The sequence below is a fragment of the Chenopodium quinoa genome, unplaced genomic scaffold (genome assembly GCF_001683475.1).
Source record: "Chenopodium quinoa cultivar QQ74 unplaced genomic scaffold, ASM168347v1, whole genome shotgun sequence".
NCBI lineage: Eukaryota > Viridiplantae > Streptophyta > Magnoliopsida > Caryophyllales > Amaranthaceae > Chenopodium > Chenopodium quinoa.
In genome coordinates this window covers 1,205,868-1,216,781 of record NW_018742980.1, presented here as the reverse complement: position 1 = coordinate 1,216,781, position 10,914 = coordinate 1,205,868, and the positions used below count along the sequence as shown (strand labels likewise).

Genomic DNA, 10,914 nt, shown 5'->3' with positions numbered 1-10,914 from the left:
TTCCTTGTTTTCTCCGTCCTTTTTATTTGGGGGTCATATAAATACCCCTTTAGAGCTCATTTGATAGGAGGAGGTTTTTTAGAGCTTTCCTCTTAGTTTGTAGTCTTAGAACATTAAATTCTCAAATCATTAGTTAGTTCTCAATTATTAGCTTGGAAACATTCAAATTCAATCATTGTGGAAGACAAAATCCACCATTGTTGCTCACTTTGAAGCTTCATAGTAACCATTTCTTACTCATCTTTTCTACTTCTCTTTACTTTGTTGTTAATTATTTGCTAGTTCTTGCATGTTTTGGATTGTTAATTAGCTTAATCCTTAGTTTGAATTTGTTCATGAATTGCTTGAAATCTTTAATTGCTTTAACCCCCATGGATTGTGAGTAGTCTAAATTCTAGGGTTTGGGCAAAACCCTCAATGTAGTCACTAATTACTTGTTGCATGTGCTAATTTGGTTGTTGTGGGATGTTAATTAGTTGAGCTTAAGTGGTTTAATTGCTTAGTTCTTGTATATGGCCATTGCTAGAACTATTTATCCAATCTTTCTCAACGAAGGATCGAGAGATGAACTTGAGTTAGCTCCCTTATGCTTGATTGACCCGAAATGCCATGAGAATAGGGATTACCGGTCAAGGGAATGTTTATGTCATCGTGATTATGCTTTAACACTTGTTTTATGCTATGTAACCACGAGAGTAGGTTGTATTCATGATTCAAGTAATCCCTCTAGTTTGAGAGAGTAGTTGGGTGCTTTAGATGACTTCCCCTAATTTATCCCATCAATTTACCTTGATTGTTGCATGCTAATTGTGATTTGTGATGAAGTTGAGTGGTATAACCCAAGCCCTAGATTCCTCTTAATATTGTTAATCTCCTCTTAGCTTTAGTTGAGTTGAATTAGAAGAAGTTACTCAAAACCAACCCAATTTAGAATTCATTTAGCTTATTTAAACGGTAGTACTTGGTGGTTGATTCAACGCCTCTCTTGGGTTCGACCCTTTCTTACCCTTACTATTGTTAGTGAGACCAAGATAGGAGTTATTATCTTTGGTAGGCTCGACAACGGCCTATCACGCACAAATCTGAATATTTTGAGAAATTCAAAAAATTTCAGAGTGAAGTGGAAAATCAGCTTGGCAAGAAAATCAAAGCACTTCAATCGGATCGAGGTGGCGAGTATTTGAGCTACGAATTCGATGATCGAACATGGAATTCTGTCAGAACTAACACCTCCCAGAACTCTACAATGGAATGGAGTTTCCGAAAGGACAAATCGGACTCTGTTAGACATGGTTCGATCAATGATGGGTCTTAGCGATATTCCTATCTCTTTTTGGGGACACGCAATTCTAACTGCGGTACTTACACTGAAACGCGCTCCGTTAAAAGCTGTCGAAAAGACTCCATATGAATTATGGACGAAGAAACCTCCACGGTTGTCTTTTCTTAAGATTTGGGATTGCGAAGCATATGTCAAAAGACTCATATCTGACAAGCTTGCACCAAAATCTGACAATTGTTTCTTTGTGGAATATTTCAAAGAAACAAAGGGGTATTACATCTACAACCAATCCGAGAACAAAATATTTGTTGCTCGAGATGGTGTCTTTTTGGAAAAGGAGCATCTTTCCAAAATGACCAGTGGGAGAAAAATAGAACTTGATAAAGTTCGAGAAGGTGAGCAACAAAGTCAAATTGACAAAACTGATAATCAAAGTGCTTTAGAAGCAGCTGTTGACAATGGTCAGAGTCAAACCGATAATGTTCAAAGTCAAAATGACAATACAAATGCTCAATCTATTACCCTGCGTAGGTCGCAAAGGCAAAGGTCTCAACCAGACAGATACCTCGGTGTTGTCTTAATCGAGAATCAAGACATCCTAGTTATGGATGAAGATGAGCCAACGACATACAAACAAGCTATGACGAGCCCCGACTCTGCAAAATGGCAAGAAGCCATGACATCCGAGATGGACTCCATGTTTGAAAACCAAGTCTAGGACTGGGTTGATTTGCCCGAAGGTTAAACACTTATCGGTTGCAAATGGATTTTCAAGTTGAAAACCGACAAAGATGGAAATGTATATATATACAAATCTAGATTTGTGGCAAAAGGTTACAGGCAAATCCACGGCGTTGATTATGATGAAACCTTTTCGCCAGTCGCCATGCTTAAGTCCTCCCGGATTATCCTAGCAATTGCCGCATATTATGATTATGAGATATGGCAAATGGAAGTCAAAATCGCCTTCCTTAATGGGATTTTAGAAGAAACTGTGTACATGACACAGCTGGAAGGTTTTATAGATCCAAACAATGCTGGAAAGGTATGCAAGCTTAAAAAGTCCATTTATGGACTAAAGCAGGCAAGCAGAAGTTGGAATCTGCGATTCGATGAAGTCATTAGTGAGTTTAGTTTTATCACGAATCCGGATGAGTCTTGTGTTTACAAGAAGGTCAGTGGGAGTGACATCGCATTCCTTGTTTTATATGTCGATGACATATTGCTCATTGGAAACAGCATTCCAATGTTGGAGTCTGTAAAGGCTTGGCTTGGAAAATGTTTTTCAATGAAGGAATTGGAAGAGGCACAGTACATATTAGACATCAAAATCTATAGGGATAGATATAAAAGCAGCTAAGGAGGCAGTTTGGATTCGTAAGTTCGTTGGTGAACTTGGTGTTGTCCCTTCAATAAAGAGACCAATATACCTCTACTGTGATGATAGTGGGGCTATTGCTCAGACTAGAGAGCCAAGAGAGCATCAAAAAGTCAAACATGTCATGAGGCAATTTCACATGATAAAGGAATGGAAGTCCGAGGGTGAAATCAGAATTTGCAAGATTGGAACGGACAACAATGTAGCCGATCCACTCACTAAACCTTTGCCTCAAGTGAAACACAACAAGCACGTTGAGGCAATGGGAATCAAGCATATCGGAGATTGGCTTTGATTTCCCTATTTGTGTGTGTTTAATTAAGTTGTGGAGATATTAATGTAAAACACTAAGTTAAACCATTCATTTATGGAGTAATTTAATTTTTCTGTGATTTATTATTCCATTTCTATTTAATTGTGGTTTAGAATTAAATAATGAGTCCATTCGATTTGAAAATATTCAAAATAAAGTATCAAAGCTATGTCTTGGATAAAGAAACACCTATAAGTGAACATTGAATATCAATCGAAATTATCCCTAATCGAGGTCATTTGAAAGTTGGACGACTAATGATTGCATGAGATTAGTGTGTAGTATGATTTATAGCACCGTTTCTTGTGCTACAAGGACAAAATAGTCATAAATCATTTGCACAGGTATGAGTTTGGAACTATACCGGATCGACCTATGAGAATACTTTAAGAGATTTAACAATCGTCATAAGTATATTACTCATTATGGCTATCGGAACCTCTTTCCTGGACCATGAGTATTGTTAGTTCTCTTGTTTGAGTACTAGTCCGCTTTGATGTTGTCAAATGTCTGCCGTACAAGAGGATTATAAAGGCAACAGTTGGGCGGCTAGGGCCTCTTAGTAAGGGAAGCTGACGATGCAAGACTGAGAATGTCCCCCTATTAACAGTAGGGAACATGTCTTTGTTTTTTACAAGGCCTCTCGAAGAGCGAGACTATGAAAATGCATGGTCGTGCTCAGATGGATTTTAGAAATCATCTGCTTAATGATAGTCAAACTCGGAAATCGAGAAACACTTTTGGACGTAATAAGGATGACGATGAATCTTACCTTATATATATAGTTCATGAAGAGACATTAAGTGACATAGAAAACAGGCTATACAGAATTGGCACACTTGTCCAGAAGGACAAGTGGGAGATTGAAAGGAATGGTGTCCTTCGAACAAGTGTATTTATTCCGATAGAGGGTTTGGAATTAATTAGAAAGCTAATTATTCAATGAGGCCAAGTGATCGGAATGCCTAGCTAGAGGCCGCTTCCAATCAGTAATATTAATAAATAATTAATATTACAGCTTAATCTTGACTGAACCCTTCGAGTCACACCCAATCGTGTAACCGAACCGAAGCGACGAATCAATCCGAAGGATTAAACATGTTGATAGAGATTTTACGAACTAAGATGTCGGATTCCGAGCTTAGAGCGTCGAAACCGAGCGTCGTACGTCGAGTCGATTTTAGGAATCGACGAAGACGAGAAAAATAATCAAATGACGTATCTTGCTAAAATTACAAGGATAGCACGAGCCCTAGCCACGCCTCGGATCGAAGGCAAGTAGCTAGGGGCCGCAAGCACTAAAGCACCAAGACATCGCAAAGCCCAGCTAGGCTGGCCGTGGCGTGCGAGGCTGGCTGGGGAAGCTTGTGGGCCTACGCACCACAGCACCCGAAATCGGGGCTGCCTAGCAAGGCTAGCAAGCAAGTCAAGCTTGCGAGGCTGCTGCTCGCTTGCGGGTGCTGCTGCTGGGCCTGCGTGTGCGCGTGGGCTTGCGGCAACAACCGTGGGCTTGCGGCCAAGGTCCGGCAGGCCTAGCCTTGTGGCGCAAGGCTGCTAACATGGCTGGCCTTGCTGCCCAAGGCTGGGCAGCTGCCCGAGCTGACCGAGGAAGGTGGGGGCAGCCCCTTGCCTTGCTCTCCAAGGCCAAGGTGGTCCTCCCACCTACTCCCTCTTTGTGTGATGACATTTGTCATTTGATTATTGTTTCACGGATTTTAATTTAATTTAAAATTAAATTAAACTCTATTTTGCCTTTTTACCAACTATCCCACATTGAAAGATGATGGGAACTCTTGGGCATTATTCCCTATAAATACCAATCATTTGGCAATGAGAAAAGGCAGTTGAGTTGGTGAACTTTAAGGGAACTCCAAAAGCAAGAAAACCTTTGTTCGTAAACTCTAAGTTATTTTTAGTCTAGCCCCGACTAAGTTTTAGGGTAGGGACTCTTACGGTTCGGTAACGAGGGTGTGAACCGTTGGAGGTTCTCGCACTTGCGGAACTTGAAGCTTTCAAGTCCGAGCTCAACGATTGAGCGAAGCATGCTACAAGGTGAGCATTCTTTCTCTTCTCTCTCTTCTCTTATGTTTATGTTTATATGCATGGTTTTATTTATGCTGTAATTATTATGCATGCGATCCGGTTATTGGGTTTTGTTTCCGCGCGGTGTTAGACACCGCAAAACTTAGCATGACAATGCACATATTCAACCGTTAATTTCTTTAATTATTGAAAAGCAAAAATTATAAAAAGTTGATATTTTGAAAATATATATCGTGATGAATCTAACAAGACCCCGCATGACTATATTTTTCATTACGTATAAATCACAAAACACGGTCAAAGAGAAGTGTGTAAATAGTGCTGAAGTCAAAACGTGTCAACTAAACGATGGTAGTATTTTAGTAGATTTTCCTACTCCTTAATTTATGCCTTTCTTTGTCACATCTCCCTATGCAAAGATAAAAGGAATGGGAGGGAACAACCTGCAGGAGTTACCTTCTCTGATTCAAACAAAATTCTAAAATTTTTTCTATATAAAAAATAAAAGTTGTACTCCATTTGATTTAATTACTGCAAATCATTAAACACCAAATTCAAGAATGAGGAAAAGTAGAGAGAACTTAAGCTCGTATTCCATCTTAAATGCAAAAACGAAGACAAAATATTGATAGAAATCATGATGTTATACTCTTTTCATTTTATATTGGAGTTGTTTGGCAATCGACGGTTGGCTATTGGCTATTTGCTTATTTAACTAGCTGGATGTATTAGTTGAATGAATTGGCTTTTTAAGTTAGTTGTTTAAGTCGACTGTTTACAAAAGTATTTGGTAAAATTATTAATGGTTGTTAGCTGTTTATAAGTGATAAAGTGGGCCAACAAGCTAAAAGCCAATAGAAAAAGCTACTCCTATCAGCTTTTGGTTTTTGACGGAAAAGTCAGTTTAAAAGCCAATAAAGAAAGCCAACTACCAAATATATTTTTCGCTGTTTGACCAAACTAAAAGACCAAAAGATAGGCAAAAAGCCTATTGCCAAACACCCCTATTATTTTCTCTAAAGATGATACTGAATACTAGTATGTATTTCTATTAAAATTTAGGTCAAAATTTTGCAAGTGAATGAGATTTGTTTAAGGATCAACTCAAGTGATAGAAAGTATAATGTTATATACTTTTTTGAATTTGGTTAAACAACTAAAATATATACTCGTATTTGATTAATTGGCTTTTTTGTTAGCTACAAAACCAACTTTTCTAGCCAAAAGCTAATAAGACTAGTTTTTTTTTTTTTTTTTTTTTTTTTTTTTTTTTTGTGTTGGTTATTGTCTTTTAATGCTTATAATTATAATTTTGTATATAATAGCCATCATCCAACAGCCAACTCTACTAAATATATTTACTAGAGCCAATAGTCAAACAATCAACATAAAAAACTAATACAAATAGGTGAAGACTAGCCAAGAGAAACAACTGGCATTTAATTGCCAAACATGGCCTTATCAATCAATTCATCCAAAATCTTAACCCAATAGCCAAACATGTTATTAAAGTTGTTAGTGGGAGTAACGAGATGTACAAATAAAGATAGAAAGAGTTATTACTTTTTCCGTCCCATAGTACTTGGATGTTGGGGTGGACACGTAGTTTAAAAATTACAAGTGGGTCCATTTAAAATCTTTGTTTATTATATAAAAGATTCTCTTTTGTATTTTTATATTGTAATTAAACAAACAGTGGGGGAGGTGGGGTAGTGAAGAGAGAGAAAATGTAGGATTTAATTGGGTTTTGGGGTTTGTGGTCCCAAAGAGAGTATAAGAATTTTTTTTTTATTAGTAGTCTCATTCCATATTTAATAACGTGTCAAATATTTTAGAACGGATAAAAATGATAACTGTGTCAAGTATTATGGGACGAAGGGAGAGTAATTTGAAATATCTTAAAAACAAAAATCAGAAAATTAATTGAAGTAGAAGTAATTAGTTGAGTATTAAGTCAGTCTTCTCTCTCAACTGTCTAGTCTGACTACTGTATCTTATACTTCACAAGTGCTCTAGACTAGAGACTCCCCTTTATCTCTCTACTTTCTCACACTAAAACACATCTTTCTGTCTACCGTTGCAGTGTGCATTAACCTGCAAAAGTTATAAAAGAACCCACACACCCCATCTGCCACAGTGCCACACACAATGACAAAAAACTTGTAAAAAAAAAAAAAAAAAAAAAAAACAAACCCATTCTAACTCAATTAACAAACACCCCCCACCAATTACCATAAATTCAGCTGATTTTACAACTCCTAAACTCTTTCCTCTTCTTCTCTCTCTTTCTCTCTCTACTTTCTCTCTCTACATGGACTTCAATCTGAAGCAATGGAGAGATCAGCAGCAGCAGCAAGAGTCAGAAGATGAACAACAAAACTCTGCCAAAATCCCAAAATATTTGCTCCTTGATTCTCCCCAACAACATCACCACCACCAACACCAGCAACAGCAACAAGAAGTTGCTGCTCTTCCTTTGTTTGTGTCTTCTGAATCCCAAGACAATAAAATCACAAACACCCATTTGCCTGATTACCCTGATCACCATTCTTCTACTCCTCCTACTGCAATTCCCACCAGATTTCCAAGTAATTTGTCCCATCTTTATCGTACTCTGTTTTACCCTGTTTTCATTATGTTTTCAGGGATCAATGTATCTAAAGATTACATTTTTGTTCTATTTTCATATGAAATTTGCGTTTTATATGTACATATTGCTACACAATTTATTTTCCAGTATTTTGTCAAGCTGAACACATCAATAGTCTACTCCTATTGGTGATTATAAGTTATTCCCCTGTTTGATTTTTACTCTGTTTCCCTCTGCTTTTATCTTCTTACTGTTCAGTTTCTTGTACAAAGAAATGTGTCAGAACTCTGAAGCTCAAACCTTTGCAGAATGTTTCTTGGGTTTCATAAAATTTCATTAGTTCTCTCTCAATGTTATCAAATCCGTTTTCCTGTCCGAGCAAATTTAATTGTCACATCACTAGTTCAAATTACACTATCAACGCGACTTATGATTCTGGACCATTTGTCGGATTTCTATGACTGATGACTGCATTTTGGGTTTTAACCATTTTTAGTGTTATTGTGAAAATAGGGGCGGGAGGAAGGTATTCATTCAGCTTGGCACAATGGCAAGAGTTAGAGCTACAAGCACTAATATACAGACACATGGTTGCTGGTGCATCTGTTCCTGCTGAGCTTCTTCAACTGGTGAAGAAGAGCCTCTTTACTTCCTCTGCTGCACCTTATTATCTCCATCATTACTCACCTCATTTTCAGCCTGCTGCTGCTTGTGAGTTTCTACTCTAATCATTATAATATGCCAATTTTAACTCATTTATTTGATGGTAGCCTTGAATTTATGAAATTATTTTGATGTAAGTGCTTTTTCCAATGTTGTCTGTTGGTGTATGTGCAAGAAAAACAAAAACATGAATTTGGTGAAAAGAGTTCACTTTTTATATGTCATTATGATATATTGGTTGGGGTCATTTGGTTATGATTTCTTGAATTTGTGATCTTTTCTTGATTTTGAATGTGTGTGTATATAATCATTAGTAGTGTTGCAAGCAGGGTATTGGGGAAAAGGGGCAATGGATCCGGAACCGGGGCGGTGTAGGAGAACAGATGGGAAGAAATGGAGGTGTTCAAGGGATGTGGTAGCTGGTCACAAGTATTGCGAGCGCCACATGCACCGTGGCCGCAATCGTTCAAGAAAGCCTGTGGAATTTCCTGCTGCTGCTACTGCTTCTGTTTCTGCTAGTGATGCTCTTGTTGGATCACTGAATAAGCCTTCTGCTGCTGCTACCGCCTTTGCTGCTGGATCTGCCGGTGCAGAAACTCAGTTTTCACTCTCTAGATCAGGGCCTTCGTCTCTTGATTCCTTCCACCTTAATCCAGGGTATAGACTATTCTGTTACAATGTTTTCTTGTTTATTTCGATGATTTCGAATTCGAGTTATTATTGTACATACTACGTTTTGATCTCAATAGTTGGTCCAACTTGCTGATGCAATGAAGTATTGAGATAATGGTGCCATTTTTTATTTTTTTTTGGATAGTAGATAATGGTGCCAAATTATGATCTCATTTAAGGTTTTAGGATGGTTTTGGCTTAATTCTGAAGTTATTAAACCCTTAATTGATGTTAGTGGTTATTCATTGCCCTTCATTTGAGGTGCACTTTTTGGTCGCATAGTAGTACAAAGAATAGCGTGCTTATCATCCTCTTGTGCTGTACTAGTTGATACTTTCAATGTGGTCCGAGTAATTGAGATCTACTTCATTTTCTACATTAAATATGGCTTGTTGTGTGACACACTGACATGTTGGTAGTAGAAAATTTAGGAATCACTGGGGACCATTATATTTATGCATAACTCTATATGTTACGCTCCATACGTATATTTGCATAATCTATTATATTGATACTAATTTAAGTATCAATCAGATTGGAATATTGGATTCAAATCAAGTTGTAATTATTTTGATTTGGTTTTTGGTTGAGTCGTGTATAAGTTTAAGTTTGTCTAGTGGCAATTTGCTTATAATAAAGATCTACTGATTGGATTCATAGTAGTTCTCTGGTTGGAATTGTACGGGTTTGGATAAGGTCATCTCAAGTCAGGTCAGTTTCCACGGGTGTAATTCCTTTTTTTTAAGAACAATTAATTTGTGTGGGTGGGTGACTTTGTTCAGGCAAAATTTTGATAGATGTACAGGATGATTTTAACAGCAGGAAATTTGATTCTGCATCTCACTTTGAGTGGTGGGGGAAAAGGGGAGTGGCAAGGCTGTAGAAATCTATGCTAAAATCTACTGGACAAGAAATTTTGATTCTGATGAAACCTGACTTAAGCCACCTCTTTCAGGAAGCAACTGACATTTGTGCTTTACTTGTACTGTACTGTTAGATTCCCTCTAGTTTTTTTGTTTTGTTCCTTGCTTTAGCATATGGTCTACCATCTCACATGTTGTTTTGTTTTTTTAGTAGGTCATCTGACAACAAAACTCTATTTGGACCTCAACATGAATCATCATCAGGTTCTGGGGATGGTGGAAACTCTAATACTAATAGCAGCAAGGTGTTGATGCAATTCTTTGATGACTGGCCGAGATCTGACAATGGCGAAGGCAACACTCTTTCATCATCGACAGGACTTTCAATATCAACCCCGGGAAACCCAACATCGGATTTCCTGAGGTTGTCAACTGGGAATGGTGATGAGCAGGGTCGGAGGGACAGTAATGAGAATGACGGGAGAGAGCGAGCTCACCAATTGAATTGGAGTGCTGGTGGGTGGGGAGCAAATCCTGTGGCTTCAATGGGAGGTCCATTAGCTGAAGCCTTGAGATCATCAAGCAACTCATCTCCCACTAGTGTTTTACATCAGCTACCTCGTTGCTCTGCTCCTGACAATAGCTTTGTCAGTGCCTGAAGATGATTCAGATTTCATTTTTTTTTTCTTTTTTAATTTTCTAGAGAATAAAAATAAAGAGTTCTTTGAATTTTATGCATAATCTATTGGTCTTTTTTTCCCATCTTGTATGTTTTGGACAGTACAACACTAAACTTACCCCACAAGGCATAAACTGCAGCCTGCTGGTGTGTAAGGTGCTGTTTTGACTCTTGTATGTTGTAGCAGAGTTCGCCACATCTGTATTTATTATCTGCGTCATACCATTTTAATTTTCACATGAGTACATTTTAGTGCCATCTATAAAAGATTAAGAAATCATAAATTATATAATATCCAAGAGTAATTCGATTGACATTTTTTAATATATGTCTATAAATCTTGCTTGTATGATTGAATTTCAGCCACTACAAGATTAAGGGTAATAATAATAAAGGATACAAATGAAAGTCAGTGACAGATATTTAGCCGC

The 10,914-nt window shown here is 37.6% G+C and overlaps 1 protein-coding gene across 3 annotated transcripts; it reads left to right on the top strand.

The window, feature by feature from the left end:
* Positions 1 to 7,215: 7,215 nt before the first annotated feature.
* Positions 7,216 to 10,720, top strand: LOC110729361 (growth-regulating factor 3-like). 3 transcript variants are annotated; one of them, XM_021909095.1, is made up of 4 exons: positions 7,216 to 7,604; positions 8,120 to 8,317; positions 8,599 to 8,926; positions 10,016 to 10,720. In XM_021909095.1, the coding sequence occupies exons 1-4, from the start codon at positions 7,328 to 7,330 to the stop codon at positions 10,461 to 10,463; spliced, it is 1,251 nt and encodes a 416-aa protein (XP_021764787.1). In that variant the 5' UTR covers positions 7,216 to 7,327; the 3' UTR covers positions 10,464 to 10,720. The 3 variants fall into 3 exon arrangements, with proteins under 3 accessions (XP_021764787.1, XP_021764786.1, XP_021764785.1); XM_021909094.1 differs by having other exon boundaries at positions 8,587 to 8,926; positions 10,019 to 10,720; XM_021909093.1 differs by having other exon boundaries at positions 8,587 to 8,926.
* The last annotated feature ends 194 nt before the right edge of the window (positions 10,721 to 10,914 follow it).